Source organism: Cibotium barometz, chromosome 1 (genome assembly GCF_041138505.1).
Source record: "Cibotium barometz isolate CiBa-2024 chromosome 1, ASM4113850v1, whole genome shotgun sequence".
Lineage (NCBI taxonomy): Eukaryota > Viridiplantae > Streptophyta > Polypodiopsida > Cyatheales > Cibotiaceae > Cibotium > Cibotium barometz.
In genome coordinates this window covers 12,513,556-12,541,182 of record NC_141046.1, presented here as the reverse complement: position 1 = coordinate 12,541,182, position 27,627 = coordinate 12,513,556, and the positions used below count along the sequence as shown (strand labels likewise).

Sequence of the window (27,627 nt, the reverse complement as noted above, 5' to 3'; positions counted from 1 at the left end):
TATTGAAAATCTATCACTTCTCTGCATGTGAAGGGCAGATTCAGCCATCATGAAGGCTAGAAATAAAGAGAGAGAGAGAGAGAGATATTAAGCGTCTAATAAAGACCCAATGGGCCTATGAGACCAAAGTGATATGCGCTCAGCTCCAACCATCTCCACTCTGAGGCGATGGGATGAAACCCGTATCTGGCCAATCGCAATCAGCATGGCATCCATAGTTGCCTGAAACGGCGTTTCGGCCCTGCCCGAAACGCCGTACCGTTTCCCTGCCGTTTCTGAAAACCGAAACGCCGTTTCGTGACCCTGTGTTTTTTTGCAGACCAGAAAATTTTTCCCCTCCTCAAAACTTCTTCGCGTACCGATTTCGCCCATTCTTCCAAGGTTCCCTGCGCGATTTCTCTCTCACCTGTGTACACTGCCACCCCTCTCTCTTGAGTCTCTCACCCCCCCCCCCACACACACCCCTCCTGAGTCTTGACTCTTCACCCTCAGCCCCTCTTCACACTCTTTACCTGAGTCTACCGTCTCTCTCGAGTCTCACACATACACACTCAAGAGTCAACATACAGCATACCTCGTGCAGTGTGCGGCGTGACAGATGACAAGTGTTCATTGTTCATTTTACTCTATAGTATGTACTTTGTTTCATTGTGAGCTTCATATTTGGGTCTAGACTCTGGAGTCTTAAGTCTTGAAAGTTGTCTATTCGCGAATCGCAAGTAAACCAATGTGAAAACTTAAAAGTGATGGTTTCAGTTTTCAGATGGTGGCAAGTGCACATTGCATGTTTTGGCATATTGTTTAAGGTTTCTAATGATATATGCATCATATATATATTATATATTTATTTGTATAGCCGTTTCCCGTTTCCCCGTTTCTTCTCGAGACTGAAACTCCGTTTCTGCCGTTTCCGTTTCGCCGTTTCCGAAACTCCAGTCAACTATGATGGCATGGGACATTTGAACACTCAAGTAGCCTGGTTGCTGGATGAATCCATCCTCAGTGAGTGTCAAGAAGTGATCTCTGTAGAAGTGCATCTTCGTGGAGAGCTCCGAAGGTGTGATCCATGTGCAATGGGTGTAGAGGCTGAGAAGATCTAACCGGATAACCCGGTTGGTATCCTCGTGAGAGAGCCGGAGAAAAGGTGAGTCCAAACTGTACTGAAGGGGGGATAGGCGGTCCATGCGGAGCCCATATAGTAAGAACCAAGTGAAAACTAGTGCATACCATACTCCAGAGTGGCCCTCAAGTGCTAGCTATCTTGATGACTCCAGGGCAAGCCTCGGGTACCTGTGGGGATCCATGTGACTAATGCGATGGAGGTATATGACTGTCTGGAAGAGTGCATCCACTACCATCGGGGTTGCAGCAAACTCTGCCTGGATAATCTAGTGTGCGACTGATGGTTTGCTGCGGATCATACAGGAGAACATGACTTGGGGCCTCTCAACTAGCCTGCCAATCCTCATCGGATAAATCTCGCCCCCAGAAGGCAGAAAGCTAGCCCTTCGTCCTGGGCTCCTGGAAATGTGCCTGGAAGCACTGCCGCTCAAGTAAGCTCATGACTACATAACCCCATGTCACTATGGCATGTGCTGCGGGAAGCATGGTGAAGCGTGGGCCACTGAAAGTGACACCAAGGTAGACATAGGATGAGACAATCTCCACAAGATCCCCTCTATATGTGAAGCTCAATCTGGATGTGAAGGGGCGAGAGGTATTGAAGACCATTACCTTGGTTTTACCAAGGTTAACAAAGAGGTCCCGTTGAGTGCAAAAGTCCTGTAAGGCATCCAACTGTCTCTAAAGCCCCTCGGCTGAGTCTAAGAGGAGGACGTCATTTGCATACAGTAGTATGGGGATCAATATGCCTGCCAATCTGGGACCAACCCCACCTAATCTATCAATGAAGCTCAAGATCTCATCAATGAAGATGCCAAAAAGAGTGGGTGACAAAGGGCAGCCTTGTTTCACCCCAGTACTGCTAGAAATCTCCTGTGATGTACCTCTTGGGGCTCTCACTCGTCCGGTGACGGACTCATAGAGCGCGCTGCGCGATGATGCTCCAAACAATGTCAGATGGGACTCCTAACTCCTATAGACGGTGTAGAAGGCAGACTTGGGGTACAATATCAAAAGCTTTGCGGAAATCCACAAAGCAGCAGTAAATCCTCTGATGTCCTGCTCTACTCTCCTCGATGATGGCACGCAGAGAGAGAGAAACGTCTTCAAAAGACCCAAAGGGTCTATGAGACCAAAATGATGTGTACATAGAGAGAGAGAAATGAAATGATATATTAACATCCTCAAAAGGCCAAAACATAGCTATCTCATTGGGGTGATACAAAACTGTCCATGGAAACTAGTCATGGAATACTAAGAACATAAAAACATGGGAGCAACATCAGCTCCGAGTAGATGGTATACCACTCTCCAAAATGTCAAGCATGGGGTTGACGAGTATGGCCGAGAGGTCTCCCTCAGCTATGTCACGTGGAAAGGTAGCTCGATGGCGGTGGAGCATGTCTTGGATCTGGAGCTGATGAGGTGATCGTGGCCGACGGGGGGGGGTCGAGGGCGTCGGGCACGCTGGAGTGCATAGGCTCAGTCCGAGGTAACTCCTCTCGGGCGGGGTAGGTCCAGGGCAGCTCATGGAGGGTCCACAAGATCCACTATGTCGGTGTCCTCCACCTCCTAGGTCCGGAAGAAACTCGTGATGGTTGGCTGCCGAAGGAGGGGGCGGGGTGGCTGGGGCCCGTGTCTCAAGAAGGTGTCCCTGTGTCTGCGGAGCTCAAGCAGGAAGAGGCCCAGGCAACGTTGGTCTTGGAAGTCAATGATCCTGGAGAGTGGACCGAATCCCTCACGAAATAGACAGTGAAACCTCCCGCGGATCTCATAGTATATTGGGCAGCGGCATATGTAATGCTCCTCTGTCTCAACCTCTGTGTGGCATAATTGGCAGATCCTCTCCTCTCTGGGTGTCCGTACGAGCTTCCCGGCTCTGAAGATGCGCTCAGCTCTACCTGTCTCCACTCTGAGGCGGAGGGAAGAAACCCATATTTGGCCAATCGCAATCCGCATGGCATGGGACATGTGAACACTCAAGTAGCCCGGCTGCTGGATGAATCCATCCTCAGTGAGTGTGAGGAAGTGGTCTCTGTAAAAGTGCATCTTCGTGGGGAGCTCCGGGGGTGTGATCCATGTGCAATGTGTGTAGAGGCTAAGAAGATCTGACCGGATAACCCGGTTGGTATCCTCGTGAGACAGCTGGAAAAAAGGGGAGTCCAAACTGTACTGAAGGGAGGGTAGGCAGGTCCATGCAAAGCCCATATACTGAGAACCAAGTGGAAACTAGTGCATACTAAGAGAGAGAGATATTAAGCGTCTACTGAAGACCCAATGGGCCTATGAGACCAAGATACAATAATGTCCATGGCATATCTCATCATGGAATGGAAAACAAAACAGAAAGAAAACATAAACATAGCTTTCTCACTGGGGTGATACGAAACTATCCATGGAAACTCATCGTGGAATACTAAGAACATAGAAACATGAGAGCAACATCAGCTCCGAGTAGATGGTATACCACTCTCCAAAATATCAAGCATGGGGCTAATGAGTATGGCCGAGAGGTCTCCCTCAGCTATGTCATGTGGAAAGCTAGCTCAAAAGTGTTCAAAAGATCCAATGGGTCTACGAGACCAAAAATGGTACAAGAGTTCCATGTGGTACTAGGCCATGGAAAAGACTAACGAAACTGAGAGAGAGAAGCACACACACAGGGTAGCTGGTTGGGTAATTGCACTGCTCAAGTACATGCATGAGAGTCTTCTAAGACTTTGAATCTTTTTACCCGGGTGTCCCCTCCATGCATATACTCTCGCTTTCTACACTTGTAGTATAATTAACCTTGATACTAGACTTTCAAGGAGGGACCCCCTTTGGCTATTTGTTTAGACGCACAAGATAATAGCCTGTCCAAGTACTTGCTTATCTAGATAATTAAAAGTACAAAAGAATTTACGCATACAAATGTGATCTCATACCTGCATTTGGCATCCGCTTCACCATCTCCACAAAGACCGCAGCAACACCTGCAACTGCATATGATGATTCTCCAATATCATGGCATATTGCTAGTCGTGTTGCTGCAGCCTGGTCTTGAAGTCTCATGGGTAAGATTCCAGGGGCATCAAGCAAGTCCAGATCTTCTCCAATCCGAGCCCATCTGTACATTACCATGACATTAGTATCTCTATTTTGAAAACCCATAGCTTGACAATGACTTATATGCAAAAAGCAGTCTGGCAATCATCATGTACATTCATCAAATTTAATGATGTTGTGAACGAAGCAGGGGCTGCTTGCCATGGGACCAGAATCTTTGACACACTCTTTATACACCATCAATGCGTAGCATTATCAAATGCAGCCATGTTCATTATCACCACAAAATTCAACATAACTGAAAGTAGAAATTTTCACAATGCTGAAAATAGAGATATGCGCAGGGACACCACATTGGGGCCGGAATGGGCCCGACCCCCTCAGAATATTGTATTACGAAGGAGCATTTGATAGTACAAGATTTAGGGGCTTCTCCTAGAAAGATAACGCTACATTATCCAAGTGCATACTCCAATGTAAACAACCCAAGTGGCCAGCCGAGTTTGCTAATGGCTCCTCTTCGAAGAATTTGATTTCAACATCCTGCTCTGACCAAGCAAGCATCATGTTATGGCAGATCACCTTTCCCGCATAGACAGTGGTGACCCTGCCAACCCTGCAGGTATTGATGATAAACTCCCTGACAATGTGCTTTTCAAAGTAGATGTTGCTCCTGCTTGGTATGGCGATGTGCTTGCCCTGCTCTCTACAGGTTCCTTTCCAATAGGTATATCCCCAAAGGACAAAAGGCAGCTGCTCCTCAAGAGCCAGCCATACCAACTTGTGGGTGGGCAACTCTACAAAAGCCGATCATGATGACATTCTCCAGCAATGTGCCAGTCCTGAGGCCCAACGCCTGGTAGAGGACGCTCATGTTGGACCTTCCAGTGGTCACTACCCAGGGCACATCACGACAGAGCACATATTTCACTCTGGCATTTGGTGGCCCAGCATGTTTAAAGACAGCAAAGCACACGTTCAGCGCTGCAACATTTGCCAATGATGTGGATCGAAGCCGACCTGCCAATCCAACCGTCCACTACAGGTCTCCCTTGCTTGGTCTCCGTTCGAGCGATGGGTGTGGGCCCCATTGATCCCATGGCTTATCCCAGCAGATGCCGCTACATCCTTGTCGCCACTAACTATGCCACCAAATGGGCAGAAGCACAAGCCACCAAAGATGCCAATTCCTCTACTGTCACCCGATTCCTTTATGAACACATCCTCATCCGCTTTGGTTGTCCCTTGGAGCTGACCAGTTATCAAGGCTCTCATTTTGTCAATGAAATCATCACCAACCTCCTTGCCAATTACCAAAGTATTTTACCGCAAATCTTGTGCCTACTACCCTCATCCCAATGGCTAGGCCAAGAGCACCAACAAACTGCTATGCCACCTTCTCAACAGTTGGCCTTTGAGCTTGACGCCATCTCCCCTTTCGAATTCAACCATGGCTCCTATCGGGTGGGCACCCTCTGTGTCTCCTGTCTCAGTGCCTCTTGTTCTTCCTACATCAACCGTCTCCCCGTCTTGGAAGAAACCCATGCCCTTGCCAACCTCGCCTGGAAGCTGAGCAGCACAGACACAAGGCATGGCGCGACCGACACGTTACCCTCACTTTTCTCAAGGTGGCTTGGTGCTCCTTTATCAGGCTTGGTACCTTAAACGTGCCAAGAAGATGGTACCTGCATGGGCAGGACCTTACAAGGTTCAAGAAATCCTACCACAAGGCACAGTGCAATTGTGCTCTTTCTCCGATGAATCCTCAGGTGATGGATCCAGACTCAAGCTCTGCCACCAACATAGGCCTGAAAACCATCCCTTGGCAGGCCCAAGCTGATGAACGTAAAAAATTTCTCTCGTCCTCTCTTCACCAACCACATATCTTTCCCTCTTTTTTCTTCACTTGCACACACCCCATCCCATTAACATTTTTTTTCCATTATTCTCTCTCCTCACCAGTACCCTCTTCTCTCTCCTTGACACCATCGTCCTTCATTCCCCACCATAGGGTGGCATCCCCACTCCTTCCTGCCATCAACAATCCCCCGCTTGGTGCCCTCATTAGGCTTTTCTCTCTCCTTGACCGCCCCTACTCCTCTTTTTCGACCTCAAGTACCCATTCTCTTTCTTCGACAAACCATTGTACAAAACATATCTTTCTCTCTCTTCAACCAAAAAGTGCCGCGGGGATTTGGGGGGGGGGGGGGGGGGGGGGGGTGGGGTTGAACCTGTTCTCTCTATTCAACACAACACGTGTCTACCTCTCTCTCCTCGCTAACCTGTGCCGCTTCTCTCTCCTCGACACACATGCCATATACTCTCTCTCCTCGACACACATACCACTCCAGCCATATACTGTTGTACTCACTGTCACTTTTGTACTCCCCCATATTCATGTATTCATGTATCCATGTACTCATGTACCCCATTTTGACTAGTAGCATTAGCTTCCCACTCTCCCTAGTTGCTGCTTCCGGATGCTCCCTACTAGTGTATTGTAGGGCTAGATACTTACCTTTAGTTCTTTCTTTTCTTTTCCAGACAGTGTATCAGATGTCACATGGTTGTAACTTTGGTCTCATAGGTCACTTTGGCCCTTTGAAGACGTTAATATAACATTTCAGTGAAGATCCATCGAATCTCTGGTGCCCAAGTGCCCCCTGCTGGGGGAGCCCGAGCCTGCAGCCGTTGCAAGAGAAGCTCTTTCCATGGCTCAGCGCCTGGAAGCAGCCCCCGAACAATAAGCTTCCCCAATAAGGCTCTACTCTGATCGACTGGATCTATAATGCCCAAGCCTCCCTGAGCCAGCGGAAGTGTAATAACTGCCCATGCAACCTTTGCCCGAGCTGGCTGACCGTCCCGCCCACACCAAAGAAAGTTCCTGATCAGCCTCTGTACCTGGCTGATGCAAGAGCTCGAGAAGATCCAGCAAGACGTAATGTACCACATGGTCGCTAACAGCACCTGATTTGCCACCACCACCCTCCCGGCCAAGGATAGTCGAGCTGTACTCCAATACAAAAGCTTCTTCCGAATGCTCAGAAGAAGCGGGGCAATCTGCTGCTCAGGTGACAAATCTAGTCCAACCTGGCATCCCAAATACCGCACTGCTGTGCTAGGAGGAATCCATCTAAAACCGGGATCCGGGCTCCATGCCGGAGTGGGAGCGCTACTGATCCAAAAGGCCACTGTCTTGCGCCAATTGATCAATGCTCCTGAAAGCTGCACTAAAAACCTGGAGCGAGTGCTTTGCCCGAAGAAGATTGGCCTCCTGGCCATGCAAAAATAAGCCCGTGTCGTCAGCAAACTCAGCATCGAGCAGGTCCTCCCCCTGAACTGGGAGCTGGAGTGCTCTCAAACCAACCTCCTCTGCCGTCAAATACATGCTCATAACCTCCGCAAAGAAGAGAAAAAGAAAAGGGGCGAGGGGACACCCCTGACGGACTGATCTGGTCAGCTCAAAACTCGGCCCCCGTCCTCCTGCAATCAACACCTGGCTGCGAGCTGTGGAATACAGAGCTGCCACCCCTCTAATCCAACCTGGCTCAAAGCCCAGGCGAAGCATAGTGCCCTCTAAGAAACCCCAATCGACTCTATCGTATGCCTTCTCAAAATCGAGAAGCATCACGACCAAGTCCTCACCAAGAAATCTAGCTCGGGCCGTCGCCTCCCAGAAGGTGAAAATGTTGTCAAGGATACTACGCTCCTTGACGAATCCTGTCTGGGTAGCATGAATCAACTCCCCCAAGAAGGGCTGGATCCTCAAACTCAAGGCCTTTGCTAAGACCTTGTAGATAGTACTAAGGATCGTAATAGGTCTCCAATGCCGAATATCATCTGATACTCCCTCCCCCTTGGGGATAAGAAAGATCAAGCCCTCTGAAAAGCTCTGTGGCATCACCCCAGTGTCCAAAACATACTGAAAGCCCCTGCGGAGGCCTGGTCCCAAAAGGTCCCAATAGCGCATAAAAAAGGCAGGCGTCAACCCGTCCTCCCCTGGGCAACTATGGCGCGGCAGGACCCTCAAGGCCTCAGCAAGCTCAACCTCTGAGAGAGGCGCACCAAGGACTGTACGCATACGATCTGTGACCCTCCTCTGCACATGGGCCCACACCGTCTGTCTGCAAGCATCCCGAGCCTCAGTGGCTGGCTCCGCTGAAAGCAGGTCTCTATAGAACCCAGTGGCAATGGCTCTGATCTCCCCGGGCTCGGTAGCTATAGACCCGTCCGGCCTCCCAAGCTGACGGACTCGTGCTCGAGCATGGCGGGGTCCAGTAATCTCAAAAAACTCCCCAGTCACTCTATCTCCAAGCTGCGTCCACTAAGAGGCCTGACGACGATAGTAAAACTCATGTCTCTGCTCCTCTGCCTCTCTAACCTCCTGGCGTGCCTGGCTCAGCTGGGACGCCACCCACTCACATGCTGGCTGCTGCTCCTGAAGGCGCTGAAGCGAAGCAAGGCTGCGTCTCAGCCGCTGCTCCCGCTCGCGAATCTCTCCCAGCCGTGTCAAAGCTGTAGCGTGCAGAAAAGAGCTAAGCTCTATGAGTCCCTGGGCACACTGGCCTGCTGCATCCTGGTCAGAGCACTGACTATCATGCCAGATCCTCTCAATGTCCTCTGCGAGACTAGGATCTGTAAGTACCCTCTCTGGGATCCTCAACTGCAAGCTGGGCTCCCGTGTCCTCTCCTCAAGTGTCAAAATGACTGGCGCATGATCTGAAAATGAGGTGCCAGCGAGAATGCCAACGGAGCCCCCTCGCTCCCCTAACCAATCGCCCACATAAAAGCGATCAATCCGTGATAGATTAGTCCCTCCCTGCCGGCGATCCGACCGAGAGAAACTAAGACTGTCCTGAGAGCGGGAGACGCTGCCATGCATCAGTGATCCTCAGTGACATGCAAAATCGCTCCCAAGCTGCAAGCTCCGTGCCGTGCACTGTAACATGACTGCCTCCCACCCTATCAGCCGGGTCCTCAAGCATGTTGAAGTCACCCCCGACACACCAATGTGCGGCCTCTGGCAATGCATCCGTAACCTGGATCCAGAACTCTGCTCTGGCACTAGCATGGTTGGGCGCATAGACGTTGAGCACGCCCACTAGCTCATCATGAATCCTCAGAATGACATACTGTGCTCTACCAGGCACAATGATCCCTCGATCCACAATGGCCTGCTGCCATACATCTGCAATGACCATGCATACTCCTCCCTGTCCACCCAAAGGACCAAACCCTGTAGACCAAAAGGTGTCCCATCTACCAGGCATCACCGAACCATATCTCCGGATCCTCCTCTCACCCAAGTGGTGCTCCTACATCATCAAAATATCAATGCTGCCACCAACCAGGCATCTCTGAAGCTCCTGCCTCAAGCAACTACGATAGCGTATATAATGTGCTCCGCCAAGGCCCTGTACATTCCATGAGATGATCCTCGTGGATGACCTGCTGAGGTGGATGCTGTCTCAGCCGTACGGCGGGCCTTCCCAAGCGGCTTGGATGGAGAATAGTCCCCATCCGAGCGGCTGCGAATCTGCCCACCCGGTGTACTGCAAGAATCACGGATCAAGCGCCAGTGGCTGTGTCCCATGGCGACTGCCTCCCGCTCAGACAGAGCAACCTCGTGTATACATACATATCCAGGGTCGCGTGCTAAGTCTGCCACTATGCGAACGACCAAATGACGAATCCCTGAGGCATCCACACTCCCGGAATCCAAGAAAAAATGAGCCAGCTCCCATAGTCGGCCTATCACATCTGTCACCTCCAGATCGCTCACATGATGAGAAAACTCAACTGCCTGAGTCTTCAAAGTGCTAAGAGCGAGCTCTAGAGTCCACTCCCGGTCGCATGGGCCACATAGAGGGAACGAGAAGGCCACCGCTGAATCAAGTGCCTCCTCCCCGCGGGCCGGAGGAATCACTACATGAACTCTGATGGGTGTTGGCTCATGGGGGCCCTCTGCTCCAAAAAGCTGTGTGAAGGCGTAATCAAAAGCCTCCGAGCGCTGTCTAGTGCCGAGGCAACTCATCTGACTGCGGATAGATGATATCCGTGAAGCCCGAATCGGCATGGTAAGTCTCCTCTGTGGTGCTCGAGCAAGGTCGGTGCTCAGCACCCTCCGGACTACAGGTGAACGCCAGGGGACTACCAGGGCCTCCTGGGGAGGTGAGGCGGGCAGGGGGGGGGCGAGGGGGGTGGAGAGGGAGCCGCTGCCGAAACCGGAGCGGGGACGGGAGGAGGCGAAGGTGGAAGCGAGGCGGTGGGGGGGGGGACAGGGGTGGTGAGTCTGAAGGAGGGGGTGCTAGCATCTCCTGGTCCTCAGTCGTTCACAGGGGTCTCCTCCTGGAGGGGAGCAAAGCTGTTCCTCACGGGAACCCAGTGATGCTGAGACTGTGGCTGCTGCTGCAGCGGTCTCTGGGCGTGCTGCTGTGGCTGTCTCCCTTGACGGCGCCCCTGTCCAGGCTGCCACTCCGAGGTCTCTGTGGCCTGAGCAGGTGTCCCGGAGGCTGCCTGCCGAGCCGCATCTGTGGGCGGGCCATCAGGGGCCTGCTGCTGCGGTGAGCGTCGGGGTCTCCTGCGAGGGCAGGCCTTGGCCAGAAGACCGACCTACTTGCAAATGAAGCACTGGTTCGGGAGCCCCGAGAACTCCACTCTCTGATCAATCCATCCCCCCCCTATCCTAGGTAGCTGAATGACCTTCGGAAGGGAGGAGATGTCAGACACCAAAACTCTGACCGAAGGTAGCCCAGCTACTCTGGCCACCACTGAAGCTGCTGTGGGGCCAGTCTCTAGTACCGAACCCACCAATGCTCCTAGCCTAGAGAGGAGCGGAAGATACTCCCGGCGGAGTCCAGGGAAGCAAACTGTAACATGGAAAAGGCGCTCTCCCTGCTCGGCCGCTGCTGGGTCAAAGCCATGCTGCCAAGGTCTGAAGAAAGCCCGAGCACCCCTGATGTCAACGGGACTCATGGCTAGGACCTTGGCCATGCTCTGGGCGGTCTCGAACATGATCTGGTAATGTCCACGGCCCAGTAGCTGAACGTCCAGGATCTTGCCCACATCTGCAAGAAGGCGGGCCTGGAGAAGATCCCGGATCTCCCCTCTGCTGGGGCGAGTGCCGACTATACGGCAGATGGTGGAATGAGCCTGGAGGCGTTCCACCTCTGCGGTGAGGCTCGCTTCCTCTTTTGGTGAAAGAGAAAGCCTGATGGGGGTGTCCTCAGGGGCGGGCGAGGGGGCTGCGGGGGAGTCCCTCTGAGGGGCGGGAGGAGCCTCCATCAGAGTCTGAAGTAGTGTCGAAGGCGGAGCGAATGCGGAGAGCCTGCTGGAACCGAGCTGCACACAAAGAACGGAGGGGGAAGGCGGAAGGCAAAAAGTGAAGAAAACCCCAGGGAGAACGAAAAATCAGAAAAGGAAAAGAGGCGGGGGGAAGGCAGCGAGGACAAAAACCCTAGGGGGAGGCGGCTGCAGCGCGAAGAAGGGGGGGCAGGGGGAAGAAGAGGCGACGGCGGCTGAAAGGGGGAGCGGGGCGTTGAAGACAGACGGGGGGGCGAAGAAGGGGAGCTGGAGCAAGGGGCGGCTGCGCAGTAGCGCTGGGGCGCGCAAAACAGCCAGGCGGGGGAGGGGGGGGGCAAGCGCGATGGCAGGCGGGGGAGGGGGGAGCAGCGCGAAGGCGGAAAAAACAGGGGGGGTCGTGCAGTGAGCGCGAGCAGGGGGGAGCGAGCCTGATTCTATCTTACCATGTCCCTCTTGATTCAAAACAGCCCCCAAACAATCTCCACATGCATCACACTTAATCACAAAAGGTCTATGCAAATCTGGAATAATAAGAACAGACCCTGAGATGATGGCATCCTTTAACTTTTGAAAAGCTGTCTTTTCGGTATCCGACCAATGGAATGCCACTTTCTTCTTTGTTAGATCATGTAATGGAGAAGCCAAGAAGGCAAAGTGTCGAATAAATCGACGATATTAAGAGCATAAACCAATAAAGCTCCTAACTTGATGTACATTCTGTAGTTCTGGCCAATCCTTGATAGCTTAAATCTTTGCGGGATCCATGCGTACTCTATCTTTGGACACAATACTACCCATCAGAATCCGCCAACTTCCCCTTGTCGTACGCAATCATCCTCGACATCAACCACTGCCATCAACATTGCCAATATGGTCTTCTACGCATTCCAATCAGAAGCCACCACTTCCACATCCATGTCGTCCTCTCGCTGTCTCCGTCTCTATCACTCTCTCTTCTCCCTCTTCAATCACACGCTTTCAGGTGTTACATTCTCTCTCTTCGACAATAAATGTTCCCTTTCACCTCCTCAAGCGTCCCTTTTCTCTCTTCGACCCAATGTCCAAAAAGTGTCTATTCTCTCTCTTTGCCAAACAACCCCAAAAAGTGTCCCCCTTTCTCTCTCTTCGACAAAAAAGTGTCCCCTTTCTCTCTCCTGAATGTTCCCTCTCTCTCTTTGCCACTATATGCTTCCCCCTCTCTCTTTGACATATGTACTCCCCTACTCTCTGTCCTTGCCAAAGTCGTCCCCTTCTCCCTCTTCGACACATAAGTGTCCACAACGTATCCCTTCTCTCTCCGCACAAAATTGCCTACACCATCTCTTTTCTCTCTTCGACACCAAGTGACCAAACACTGTCTCCTCTCTCTTGGACACAAACATCCGTGACTTCCCCTTTCTCTCTCTTCGACACTTTTCTCTCTCCTAGACACCATCGCTCTATGTCCTCGACCATCTGCTCCCTCACAGAGGGTAAAAATAATATCAAGCTAGATGCTCCGGACGAAGTTTTTGCTGGCGGGGTGAGGGTGCCCTTAGTGGCCACGCTGCATTGAGCTCTCCAGATGTGCCACGCGGTAGTACTACTGCAACTCTCCCATCTCTGGCTACAACTTGGAGTCCAATGATCAGTGGATGGAGCGACTTGCCACTACAGAAATACGAAGGTGAGAGACCTGAAGGGTGAATCCCCCACTCTCCTCCTCATATGCCATGATGGCCTTGGCCTCAGACGCCCAAGCAACAATGCCCCACATAACTGTGCGGAAGGGGGCTTGGTCCATAGTGAAGATGCAGAGAATCCACTGCTAAACTTGCTAGGCCTTCCGAAAATCCCAAAGACAATGACGTTGTGACTCTTGGGAATGGCCACACCTTGAATAGTGCTGGCCTACCTCCTATGGCCAGCCAAGTGCCAACTGCCAGGCTCCGATGTGCCAACTACCACAGAAAGAGGGTGATCTTTCGCAGCCAAAACTACCCCACAACCATTTCCACAATCCTAAGAGAAACTGAGGGGGGAGACCCTCATACTACCAGCACTCAACCTCTGGCATCTAAATCCTGCAACCCAACCATGCAGTGTAGGCAAAGAAGGGGGTACCAAGAGTCTCCTCCCCGTCATCTGGATCATGCCATGTCCACTCCTCGGGTCCCACTAGAGTCACGTGAGAGGATGACCATCCCAAAGCCACAAACGCCAGAATCTTTCTCTTGCCACCTTGGCTGGAGGGTCTATGCCACTCATGCACATGAAAACCAATCACCCTCACCCTCCGTAAGGTGCATCCACGAAAATCCTGCATAGGGAGCTCTACTCTCTCAAGTTTGCCATGAGGTCCGATCAAGAAGGTGAGTAAGGCGGAGCTCTCATCAATGCCATGGACGACCAAAGGTATGTCATGCTTGGTGAACACTCCTAACCACTACAAGCGGAGGGTCCAAGATCAGTGCCAGCCACTCTCGGGGGATGGAAGAATCGATGTGGAGGCTAAGTCTTTCCCTACCCCATATCCCAATGAGGCTCCTCTCCTGAGCCTCTAGGGGCAACTGCCTAAAAATAAGCCAATCTCCAAGTGACTGAGAAGGACACATACTCAAAGCTCCCCACGATGAGTGCAGGCGAGCCCCTAACATGTGACCACTAGGAAAATGAACGAGGGGCTTCGAGATTAGAGGTTGTTGGAGACGCTCCTCGGAAGCAACTGGAGTGGACTGCAGAATGGCAGGCCTGAGATGATCCCAAGCACGCAAGAGGCTGGCTGCAAATCTGTCCTCAAATGCAAGGTTAAAGCCACAAGCCTGCATGCCACGATCTATCAACTTGCCCAAAAGGCGCCGCTCTGAATGGAGGGGTCGATGATGTCAAGGCGCGCCCCACCCCCCCCCCCTCCCCCCAGGGCCCTGTGACACAGCTGAATGATCACTCTCCAGGCTACCTTGGCCCGGGCAAGCTTCCCGTCTAGCTGCCAACCCAAAGAAAGTTGTGGAGGATGAGCCGCTCAACCTGACGAATGCAAGCCCAGGAGAAGGCCCAGCAGGAGGTACTGTACCACATGGAGAGAAGAACCTAATTCGCCACCATGAACTAGCCAGCTAGGGAAAGCCAAGCTGAACTCCAATGTAACAGCTTCTTCCGTATGCTTAGAAGATGAGGGGCTAGTTGACGCTCACGGCTCCGGGGAGATATTGATACCGACCTGGCATTCAAGATAACGAACTAGAGTGCCACTCATGCTCCACTGAAAAGCCTCAATTGGACTCCAAGTAGGGGCGGGTGATGAGCCAACATAGAATCCACATAACTTGTGCCAGTTCATCTACGCTCTAGATGCACGGCAAAATATCTCTATCGCCTCGACGAATCTCTGTAGGTTCCCCTCATCTTCAGAAAGGTATGCTGCTGTGTCATCGGCTAACTCTGAATCAAGCAGTTCCTTGAAATCCAGAACAATAAGATCTTTCTCCCTCATCCTAGCCAAAGCGGTCGCCTCCCAGAAAGTGAAGACGTTGTCCAGAATGCTCCAATCTTGGACGAAACCTGTCTACATGCCATGGATCAAATCCGAGAGGAAAGGCTCTAGTCACCAGTTGATGGCCTTGGCTAGAATTTTGTAGGCGGTCCCTAGGAGGGTGATGGCCCTCCACTGTCAGATCTCCAATCTGTCACCACCCTCCTTGAGAATCAAATGGTTAAATCCCTTTGACAATCTCTCTGGCATGGCACCCGTGATCATAATCTCATTGAAAGCAGCTTTAAAGCCGCCTTTCATGAGATCCGAGTGTCGGAGAAATAAGGAAATTGGAAGCCCGTCTTCTCTTGGGCATTTGCCCCTAGGGAGTGCCATCACAGCCTCCGTAAGCTCCTCTCTGCAGTAAAGGGTGTCAACAGGAAAGTCTAGAGAGCCGGAGGAACCACCTCCCTCGCATGCAGCCAGACCTGCACACGTGCGTCTAGCATCTGAGAGGATAGGGGGGCACATGTGAGGACAGAGCGGAAATAATATGTGACAATGGCTCGCATATGGGGGGGATCCGCAACTATGGATTCATCCTCGCATCTCAACCCCAGGATACCATCCCCCCGCCTATGTGGGCCTGTTATCTCAAAGAGATCTCCGGTGACCCTGTCTCTCACCTAGGTCCAAAAGGAAGCTCTAGCATGGTACTTGTACTGTACCCTTCGCTCCTCGATGGAGCTAAGCTCTTACGGATTGCAGCCAACTAGGCCTCAATCCACAGACTATCTGAGGTACTCTCTTGAAGCCGTTGCAAGGAGGCCAGGCTCCGACGGATGCTCCTCTCCTGCTCTCGGAAGCAACCCAATCTGCTCTGCGCTGCCTCCTAGAATACACTATTGATCTCTCCATGGCTTGCATCCAAGGCTCCTACGGTTGAACCAGAGTGAAAATCCATACCCTCCCAGATCTCCTCTATCCTGCTACATATATTGGAATCCTGAATGAGGTTGTCTGGGATCCGGGTGCTCAAATGTTTGTCCTACCTCCACAGGTTCTCCAAGGATAAAATGATGGGTGCATGATCGAAGAAAGTAGTGCCTGCGAGAATACCAATCATGCTACAAAGTCCACAAGCCCACTCATCTACATAAAAGCAGTGTAATATATGGACAAGATATGGCCTATACTCCTCCTATTGGATCTCTAGACGCGCAGACTCCTAAGGCTATGTTGAAACTCTGATAAATGCCAAGGTTCCTCGCCCCTCAAAGCCAAAAGCAACTCCTAGGCCGAGTACTTTGCGCTTGAAACTATCGCCATGCCACCTCCGAGATTGTCCTCTACCAACTCTTAACATGTTGAAATCCCCACCCATGCACCAAAAATCCGCCTATGGGAAGGACTGGCAAACTGTACTCCAAAAAGTGGTTCTACCTACTGTGGCATTCGGCGCATATATGTTAAGAAATCCCACTGTCCTCTCCAATCTTGATGGTCACCCACTGAGGTCTCCCTGTGTGACAATGGTGCCTGAGTCAACCATTGCGGGTAATAGTTTCTCGCTGACAGATATGCATACCCCACCCTAGGTCCCGGAGGGGCCAAAAGCATGGGACCAAAAGGTGTGACTCCCTCCTTGAAGGATCTTCCCACAACGGCAGGAAAGATGATGCTCCTATAGGAGGAGAATGTCAATGGGCCCACCAACTACAGCTCTGTGAAGCTCCTCTCTAAGGACCCCGCACCTTTGGAAGTACTGCGGTCCTCCCAAACCCTAAATAATCCATGAGACAATTCGCATAACTAAGATTGGTGGAGGCAAAACTATTGGAACGACCCTCCGGTTGAAGAGCCTTGGGCATGGGTTTAGACGGAGAGTATTTGCTAGGGCACGAATCTTGCCCTCCATGTGGAGCCACTCTGTCCGAGCCCTGGAATATGCATACTTTGGGCTCCACCTATCACAATGAAGGTAGCTCTAGGAGAGAGGAGGAGGTACTGCCACTGAAACATGAAGAAACACAAAGAGCAACACCTCTAGGCTGGAGGATACCATCTGGGTCACTATGGCCAAAACCACCCACCTCCATCCGTGCCAATGGCCAGAAGTGGGTGAGCATGTCGGTGATACACAGATCATGCAGATGATGTGAGAGCTCTATGGCTTTCCCGTGGATAGCGACAGACACCGACACCATACTCCAGTTCGTCCCCAACGCTGCACTCAGGGAGAACGAGAAGATCATCGCGCCACTCTCTAAGGTGGAAGACCTGGAGTGATGCAAAACCACACAGATACCAATGGGAGCCACGATCTCCTTAAAAATACCTGCTCCCATGCTAGGGAGGCATCGGAAGAAGTTGTAGTCAACTGGCTACTCCAGCACTCCACAGGGGGGTGTGCGCCAAGCAACTCCCGAGTCCCTACTCCAATCTGTCCTAGTGTTGCACTTAGGGAGAAGGAGAAGATCATTGCACCACTCTCTAAGGTGGAAGGTCTGGAGTGATGCAAAACCACACAGATACCAACACCATCTCCTCAAAAATACTGGCTCCCATGCCATGGAAGCATCAAAAGAAGTTGTAGTCAATTGGCTACCCCAGCACTCCACCCGGCGGGGGGGGGGGGGGGGGGGGGGGAGGGGGGGGTGCCAGGTGACTCTAGAGGAAGAGCACGCACCAGAGAGGCAGCAATGGTCATCACTACAAGCTCCGTGAACCAGTGGATCAAGCAGCAAACCGAACTAGCCCGTTGCCTCCTCTAGGTCAGGTGTGGCTAGAGGGCAGCGGGAGTGCTCCGAGGGGGGGAGGGGGGGGGGGTTGTGTTTGTGTTTGGGGTTGGTGAGGTGGGAGGTGGGAGGTCGGAGGAAGAACAGCTTGCCTGCGAGAGAGGGGAGGCAAGGGCTGCAATGTCGGGCCAACCGAAGGTTCTGAAGGGTAAAGGAGCCCCATGGAAATCTGGGTGCTTGGAGCAAGATCATGACAAGGCAACAGTCTCCAGGAAGGAGAGGCTGGTGACAGGTTCCTCGAAGGTACTGAGGGGGGCCCATCACCATCGGGGGGGCTGTTGAGATAAGTGCTCGTAACAGTTCTCTGACAAACTGTATCCTCCTGTGGCCTGGCAAACTGTCACGCCTAGCGGCGTAGCTCGGCTCTGGAAGTCCAACGGTGGCTCTACCTCGAACCAACGATCTACCACTCTCCTCCAGCGGGATCCTCTGAGTCCTGGCCTTGGTGCTCTGATGCCTGTGGGCCGGTATCCCCCCCTCCCCCTTGACGAGCGGTTGTCTCCCGAAAAGTGAATATCTTGTCTAGAATATGCTCTAATCTTGGACGTAACCCATATGTGTGCCATGAATCAAATCGAAGAGCAAGCACCAGCTGATGGCTTTGGCTAGGATTTTGCAAGCGGTCCCTAGGAGGGTGATGGGCCTCCACTGCCGAATCTTCAATCTGTCACCACCCTCCTCGGGAATCAAATGAATCAATCCTCTGATAGCATGAGCCCATGGTCATAATCTCATTGAAGGAAGCTTTTAAGCTACCTTCCATGAGATCCCAATGCCAAAGAAATAAGAAACCAGAAGCCCATCTTTGTTAGGGTTAGGGCTGCACACAGATAGAGACACAGAGAATGAACAGCAACAAGCACTCTCAAGAGAGAGGTGGTGATTGATGCTCACACAAAGATAATAGCATAGAATGTGTGGAGCTTGGGGGTTGACTCCACAATATCAAAATACAATAAATGTGGTGTCCTTTCACACCTAATATCCTAGGGGAAAAACCCAGAGGGAGAAAAGTGCCCTTGGTTTAGCCCATGTTCACATGTGGCACTAATCATAGCATATATGCCTTCAAACTTCTCTCGAGGCAACGCCTTCAATCTGCAACATTATCCTGTGTAGCGCATTAAGATAATGAGATCTCCCCTCCATAAATCCTCTCCCTGACATAATGATAATGAATCTCTATGTGCTTAGTACGTGTATGAAACACTCGGTTTCATGCCACGGCTATAGCACTCTAACTGTCAATGAGTATGGTGGTGGGTGTTTGCTGACACTCACGAAGATCCATCATCAACCTCCTCACCAATACAAAATCTATTGTGGCTGTAAGTACTCAGCCTCACAAGTAGATGTGGCAAGCTGCTTTTTACTCAACCATGATATGCATGAATGCCCCAAAAAGAAACAATTCCCACTGGTGGAATTTTGTGTATCAATAGTCACCAGCCCGGTCGGAATCACTGTAAGCATGTAACTCCAAGTTGTCCCCCCTGGGATATACCAACGCAAGATCTAGGGAACCCTGAAGATGACGGAAGATCTACTTCATTGCTTGCCAATGCTTTGTACCTGTGCTCTGCATAAATTTGCTACACTAGGAAACCCAAAACTGAATATCCGGGCGTATGTTGCGTAAGTATATGAAGCAGCCCACGGCTTGGCTGTAAACACTCATATCAAAAGGCTCTCCAAATTCATACATGCTCAATTTCAGCCCTTGCTCCATCGGAGTAGAGATGAGCTTACAATCTTGAAATCCAAATTTATGCAACAGCTTTTGAATGTACTTTGATTGGTGTACATAAATCCCAACATCTGTCTGCACAAATTGTTTGCCCAAATAATAATGCATCAATCCCAAATCTATCATCTCAAATGACATTTGCAATTCAGCTTTGAATTCTGAAATTTTATCCATATCATTCCCAGTTAGCAACATGTCATCCACATAAAGAATGAGCATAATCAAAGTGCCATGATCCTCTTTCACATAGAGGGTGCTCTTCTCATACCAAGCTCCAGGAGCTTGTTTGACACCATAAAGTGCTTTTCGAAGCTCACATACTTTGTTTTCATGACCATGCATCACAAAAACAATGGACTGATTTACATACACTTCTTGCAAATCCCCATTGAGAAAAGCTGATTTTATGTCCAACTAATGCACTTTCCATCCATGATGGATAGCCAATGCAACAACACATCTAACTGTGGCCATACGAGAAGTAAGAGCGGAAGTCGCATCATAATCAATGCCCTTTTGTCTGGGCATAACCTTTGGCCACCAGCCAGGCCTTGTACCTGTCAGTGGTACCATCAGACTTTCTTTTCAACTTGTATACCCACTTTGTGCCAATGGGCTTCTTGCCTACAAGCAAGTCTACCAAATCCCATGTGCTGTTTTTATGGATAGAATCTGTCTCATTTTGCATGGCTTGCATCCAATGCTCATCCTCATGAGCCTTTTCAAATGAATCTGGCTCATCTGCATCACAAAGTGTACTCATGCAAGCAACATCCGTCTATTCTCTTGCATTTCATAAACCATCCCGAGTCTTGCTACCAAGTGGAGCGGAAAGTTTTCTCTCCTGTAGAGTACAGAGCAGCCAATGAGGCACAACTCTAGCCTCTTCTGTTGCTGTCCACTCTTGCTCCACTGCTTCCTCCACATTTTGAGATGTAATGAGCTCATCCATTGGCTGATTTTGAGCACCCAAATGCTGTCCATTATGGAAAGTTGATGGCTGATCTATTGTGCCATCAATTCCCAACGGGAGATGTCCTTCAAACATGTTATGTGGGCCTTAAGGTGGCGGTCCAAAAAATTCAGCCAATGGCTGGTCTGAATTTTCAGCAAATACAACATCTCTGATGTCTAAAATCCTTTTGTGTGGAAGGATTAAAGAGACGGTAGCCTTTACTGCCATTGTCGTAACCCACAAATATGCACTTAGCTGCTTTGTCATCAAGCTTACCTCTCAATTGTTGAGGTACATGTGCATAAGCTATACATCCAAAAACTCTAAAGTGATCAACTTTAGGTTTCCTTTCGTGTCGCGCCTCATATGGCGTTATGGTTTTCAATGCTTTGGTAGGACATCTATTCAACACACATGTATCACACATTATTGCCTCCATCCAGAAGTTGTGAGGCAAGCCTTTGCCTTTAACCATGCATCTAGCCATTTCCATCAAAGACCTGTTCTTTCTCTCAGCAACACCATTTTGCTGACAAGAATATGGCATCGTGCATTGATGCTTTATGCCCTTTTCTGCCATAAAAGCTTTGAAAGCAATGGACATGTATTCCCCCCCTCGATCTGTACGGAGGGTCTGTACTTCGCAACCTATTTAATTTTCAGCTTCTGCCACAAAATGCTGAAAACATGCAAATTCATCAGATTTTTCGTTCAAGAGATACACCCAAGCAAATCTGGAGTAGTCATCGATAAAGGTTACAAAGTATAGATGCTTTCCACTAGATGGTGTCCGCATAGAACCTGGTTACACACATCACTGGGCACAAGCTACAATTTCCAAACAGTCCTTGATGATCCATCTTTTGGGAATGCATTTATGTGCATCTTACCCAATATGCACCCTTCACATATATGTTTTGGTGGCAGTTCTACATGAGGCATATCTTGTACCATGTTATGCCTTTGCAATAGCATCAAACTGCCATAATTCACATGTCCAAACCTAGCATGCCACAATTATGCCTCGTGCATGGCAGGTGTAAGAGTGGTAACCACATGAGCATCATGCTCTCTCCCGTCAAACATGTCAAGAGGATTTAACCCATGGTAGAATGTGCCGGAAGTGACCAATGCATAGCCACCTTCACAGTCTTTGGCTGTGCATCTGTCATCCTCAAAGTTCACTACATATCCTCCTTTAGCAAAAGAGGAGACGGACATCAAGTTCTACTTAATCCCTGGCACATACAATACATCTGGAAGACATAAGTTTGTACCATATACTGTTGTGAGGATCACCTCACAAACACCCTGAACTAGATAAAAAGAATTGTTTGCACATGTTACCCGCTTGCCTTCAGGGGCAGCCATAAGCTTCTTAAACAAATCCCTACGTGAGGTAATGTGTTCAGAAGCACCACTGTCAAAGTACCATGTGTCGTGCCTTTCATTGACACTAAGAGACATATGCCCCAATGATGCATCATAACTGCAAGGAAAGCCCACTCATCCTACACAAGATTTACTGATGCATCATCTTTCCCTGCAGGTGATGAAGAAGAATCTACAGCCATGCCGCTCTCTTTTTTCTTCTCCTTTGCAAGTCTTTTTCTGCACTTATTCAAGTAATGACCTGGCTTCTTGTAGTAGTGACATTTTCCCTTTTTCTTGGGCTTGCCTACATCATTTTTAGCCTTTTGTGAAGACTGTCCTGAATCAACCTTTGGCTGAAAACTGTGTTTGGCTTTTCCCTTGCCCTTGTCTTGGGCAACAAAAGCCCCATCACTACCACGCATGCTGGAATAGATAAAGTGAGCGATGTGTGGAAGTTCAAGTAGGTTTTTGGCAAAGATGATAGTCTTCTAGAAACCAGCTCCTTTTCAGAAATGACCTCATCAATATTTATTGAGCAGTTGCTCCCGAAGATCCTGGATCTTTGTAAGATGATCAGCCATACTATCACCATCATTCATGTCCAAGTTCTCAAGCCCTTTCTTGAGAAATGCAACCTTGGCCTCATTTTTTGCCTAATACATGGTTTCAAGTACATCCTAAGCTCGTCGTGAGGTCCTGCAAGACCAAGTATGCAGTATGATTGATTGCTTTACTGACAAAGCAATCAAAGGCATCACTTGGGCATCGTGAGTATTCCATCTCCTCTGCTCCTGTGAGGAAGGAGTGGGTATTGCAACTTGTTGAGCACCACGGCCAGGCGTGTTAGGTGCTATGTCAACAGGGCGTACATCTTAACTTGACACATAACCCCATAATCCTTTGGCCACAAGGCTCGCTCGCTCGCTGAAGCTCCCGCCTCCACCCTGCTCTGCGCACCCTCGCTCCCCCCCCCTCTCCTCGCGCCTTTTTCCTTCCACCCCCCGCTTGCTCCCCTCTGCTCGCCGCTGCGCCCCCCCTCTCCTTCCTCGGTGCTGCGCTGCCCCCCCCTCCTTCCTCGCCGTTGCGCCTTCCCCCCCCTCTTCGCCGGTTCGCCCCCCTCCCCTCTTCGCCATTTCGCCATCCACCCCCGCTGCCGCCTGTTCGCCATCCCCCCCGCTGCCGCCTGTTCGTCTTACCCCCCCCCCCCGCTGCCGCCTGTTCGCCCCCCCGCCTCTTCGCCTCCTCACGCCCGCCTCCATTCAGCAGCGCCCCGCCCCCCTCCTTCTCGCTTTGTCGCCGCCCCCCCCCCCTCTGGGCCTCTCCTCCCCTTTTTTTTTTTTTTTTTTTGGCGCCGCCCCCCCCCCCCTCCCTCCTCTGTCGTGCTGCTTTTCACCCCTTGGTTGTTTTTGGTGTTTTTTCCTCATCGTCATCCGTCCTTCCTCCTCTTGGTGTGCAGCCCGCTTCTTGCAGGTTTTTCCGCTTTCGCCTCGCCTTCGCTTGAGCTTCAGACTCTGATGGAGACTCCTCCCGCCTCGCCTCAGAGGGACTCTTCCGCAGCCCCCTCGCCCGCCCCCGAGGTCATCCCCATCAGGCTTTCTCTTTCGCCGGAAGAGGAAGCGAGCCTCACCGCAGAGGTGGAACGCCTTCAGGCTCACTCCACCATCTGCCGTATAGTCGGCACTCGCCCCAGCAGAGGGGAGATCAGGGATCTACTTCAGGCTCGCCTTCTTGCAGATGTGGGCAAGATCCTTGATGTACAGCTCTTGGGCCGGGGACATTATCAGATCGAGTTCGAGGCCGCCCAGAGCGTTGCCAAGGTTCTTGCCATGAGTCCTCTGGATATCAGGGGTGCTCGGGCTTTCTTCAGGCCTTGGCAGCATGGATTTGACCCAGCTGCGGCGGAGCAGGGAGAGCGCCTCTTCCATATTACAGTTTGTTTCCCTGGTCTCCGCCGGGAGTATCTTCCGCTCCTCTCCAGGCTCGGAGCATTGGTGGGCTCGGTTCTTGAGACGGGCCCCTCAGCAGCTTCAGTGGTGGCCAGAGCAGCTGGGCTACCTTCGGTCAGAGTGTTGGTATCTGACATCTCTTCCCTTCCTAAGGTCATTCAGCTACCTAGGATAGGGGGGGGGTGGATAGATCAGAGAGTGGAGTTCTCGGGGCTCCCGAACCAGTGCTTCATTTACAGGCAGGTCGGTCATTTGGCCAAGGCGTGCCCTCGCAGGAGACCTCGGCCCTCACCACAGCAGCAGGCCACGGATGGCCCGCCCACAGATTCGGCTCGGCAGGCTGCCTCAGGGACACCTGCTCAGGCCACAGAGACCTCGGAGTGGCAGCCTGGACAGGGGCGCCGTCGAGGGAGACAGCCACAGCAGCACGCCCAGGTACCGCTGCAGCAGCAGCCAGTCTCAGCCTCACTGGGTTCCCGTGAGGAACAGATTTGCTCCCCTTCAGGAGGAGACCCCTGCAGCGACCGAGGACCAGGAGATGCCAGCTCCCCCTCCTTCACCTCCCCCACACCCATCCTCTCCCACCGCCTCGCTTCCACCATCGCCTCCTCCCGCCCCCGCTCCGGTCTCGGCAGCGGCTCCCTCTCCTCCTCCCTCGCCTCCCCCTCCTCCCCCTCCGCCCGCCTCGCCTTCCCGGGAGGTCCTGGCAGCTCCCTGGCGCTCACCTGCAGTCCGGAGGGCGCTGAGCACTGACCTCGCTCGAGCATCACAGAGGAGACCTATGCCGATTAGGGCCTCACGGATTTCATCTATCCGCAGTCGGCTGAGTCGCCTCGGCATTCGACAGCGCTCGGCGGCGTTTGATTATACCTTCACACGGCTTTTTGGAGCAGAGGGCCCCCATGAGCCAGCACCCATCCGAGTGCATGTAGTGATACCTCCGGCCCGCGGGGAGGAGGCACTAGACTCAGCGGTGGCCTTCTCGTTCCCTCTATGTGGACCTTGTGACCGGGAGTGGACTCTAGAGCTTGCTCTCAGCACGTTGAAGACTCAGGCAGTTGAGTTTTCTCATCACATGAGCGATTTGGAGGTTACAGATGTGCTAGGCCGACTTTGGGAGTTGGCTCATTTTGTCTTGGATCCCGGGGGTGTGGATACATCCGGGATTCGGCATTTGGTCGTGCGCATAGTTGCAGATTTGGCACGCGACCCAGGATATGTGAGTATTCACGAGGTTACTATGTCAGAGCAGGAGGCAGTCGCCATGGGTCACAGCCACTGGCGCCTGATCCGGGATTCTTGCAGTACACCGGGTGGGCAGACTCGCAGCCGTTCGGATGGGGACTACTCTCCATCCAAGCCGCTTGCGAAGGCCCGCCGCACGGCTGAGACAGCATCCACCTCAGTAGGACATCCATGAGGATCATCTCATGGAATGTACAGGGCCTTGGCGGAGCACACTTTATACGCTATCGAGGCTGCTTGAGGCAGGAGCTACAGAGATGCCTGGTTGGTGGCAGCATTGACATTCTGATGATGCAGGAGCACCACTTGGGTGAGAGCAGGATCCGGAGATATGGTTCGGTGATGCCTGGTAGATGGGACACTTTCTGGTCTGCAGGGTTTGGTCCTTTGGGTGGACAGGGAGGAGTATGCATGGTTATTGCAGATGCATGGCGGCAGGCCATTGTGGATCGAGGGATCATTGTGCCTGGTAGAGCACAGTATGTCATTCTGAGGATGCATGATGAGCTATTGGGTGTGCTCAACATCTATGCGCCCAATCATGCTAGTGCCAGAGCAGAGTTCTGGACTCAGGTTACAGATGCATTGCCAGAGGCCGCACATTGGTGTGTTGGGGGAGACTTCAACATGCTTGAGGACCCGGCAGATAGGGTGGGAGGCAGTCATGTTACAGTGCACGGCACGGAGCTTGCAGCTTGGGACCGGTTTTGTATGACACTGAGGATCACTGATGCATGGCAGCATGGGGCTTTCTCCCGGTCTCAGGACAGTCTTAGTTTCTCTCGGTCGGATCGCCGGCAGGGAGGGACTAATCTATCTCGGATTGATCGCTTTTATGTGGGCGATTGGTTGGGGGAGCGAGGGGGCTCCGTCGGCATTCTTGCTGGCACCTCATTTTCAGATCATGCGCCAGTTATACTGACTTTGGAGGAGGGGACACGGGAGCCCAGCTTGCAGTTGAGGATCCCAGAGAGGGTACTTGCAGACCCCAGTCTCGCTGAGGACATTGAGAGGATCTGGCATGATAGTCAGTGCTCTGACCAGGATGCAGCGGGCCAGTGTGCCCAGGGACTCATTGATCTTAGCTCTTTTCTACACGCTGCAGCTTTGACACGACTGGGAGAGATTCGCGAGCGGGAGCAACGGCTGAGACGCAGCCTTGCTTCGCTACAGCGCCTTCAGGAGCAGCAGCCTGCATGTGAGTGGGTGGCGTCCCAGTTGAGCCAGGCACGCCAGGAGGTTAGAGAGGCAGAGGAGCAGAGACATGAGTTTTACTATCGTCGTCAGGCCTCTCAGTGGACGCAGCTTGGTGATAGAGTGACTGGGGAGTTTTTTGAGATCACTGGACCCCGTCATGCGCGAGCAGGGGTTCGCCAGCTTGGTAGACCGGATGGATCGATAGCTACTGAGCTCGGGGAGATCAGAGCCATTGCCACTGCTTTTTATCGTGACTTGCTTTCAGCGGAGCCAGCCACTGAGGATCGAGATGTATGCAGACAGACTGTGTGGGCCCATGTGCAGAGGAGGGTCACAGACCATATGCGCACAGTTCTAGGTGCGCCTCTATCAGAGATTGAGCTTGCCGAGGCCTTGAGGGTCCTGCCGCGACATAGTTGCCCAGGGGAGGACGGACTGACGCCGGCCTTTTTTATGCGCTATTGGGACCTTTTGGGGCCAGGCCTCCGCAGGGGCTTTCAGCATGTTTTGGACACTGGGGTGATGCCGCAGAGCTTTTCAGAGGGCTTGATCTATCTTATCCCCAAGGGGGAGGGAGTATCGGATGACATTCGGCATTGGAGGCCTATTACGATCCTCAATACTGTATACAAGGTCTTGGCAAAGGCCTTGAGTTTGAGGATCCAGCCCTTCCTGGGGGAGTTGATTCATGCTACTCAGACAGGATTTGTCAAGGAGCGCAGTATCCTTGACAACATCTTTACTTTCTGGGAGGCGACGGCCCGAGCTAGGTTTCTTGGCGAGGACTTGGTCGTGATGCTTCTCGATTTTGAGAAGGCATACGATAGAGTTGATTGGGGATTCTTAGAGGGCACTATGCTACGCCTGGGCTTTGAGCCAGGATGGATCAGAGGGGTGGCAGCTTTGTATTCCACAGCTCGCAGCCAGGTGCTGATTGCAGGAGGTCGGGGGCCGAGTTTTGAGCTGACCAGATCAGTCCGTCAGGGGTGTCCTCTCGCCCCTTTCCTTTTTCTCTTCTTTGCGGAGGCTATGAGTATGTATTTGACGGCAGAGGAGGTTGGTTTGAGAGGACTTCAGCTCCCAGTCCGGGGGGAGGATTTGCTTGATGCTGAGTTTGCAGACGACACGGGCTTATTTTTGCATGGCCAAGAGGCCAATCTTATTCGGGCAGAGCAGTCGCTCCAGGTTTTTAGTGCAGCTTCGGGAGCATTGATCAATTGGCGCAAGACAGTGGCCTTTTGGATCAGTAGTGCTCCCACTCCGGCATGGAGTCCGGACCCCGGTTTTAGATGGATTCCTCCCGGCACAGCAGTGCGGTATTTGGGATGCCAGATTGGCCTCGATTTGTCACCTGAGCAGCAGATTGCCCCGCTTCTTCTGAGCATTCGGAAGAAGCTATTGTATTGGAGTACAGCTCGACTATCCTTGGCTGGGAGGGTGGT

General features: G+C 51.8%; 1 protein-coding gene across 2 annotated transcripts in view; it reads right to left on the bottom strand.

Annotated features, from left to right (window-relative positions):
• EMB3129 (GTP-binding family protein) overlaps positions 1 to 27,627 on the bottom strand; it is a 99,704-nt gene that overhangs the window by 2,382 nt on the left and 69,695 nt on the right. For both annotated transcript variants that reach the window (XM_086793917.1, XM_086793993.1), the window contains exon 7: positions 4,050 to 4,231. In XM_086793917.1, the coding sequence (XP_086650043.1) occupies positions 4,050 to 4,231 (182 nt within the window). The remainder of the gene's footprint in view (positions 1 to 4,049; positions 4,232 to 27,627) is intronic.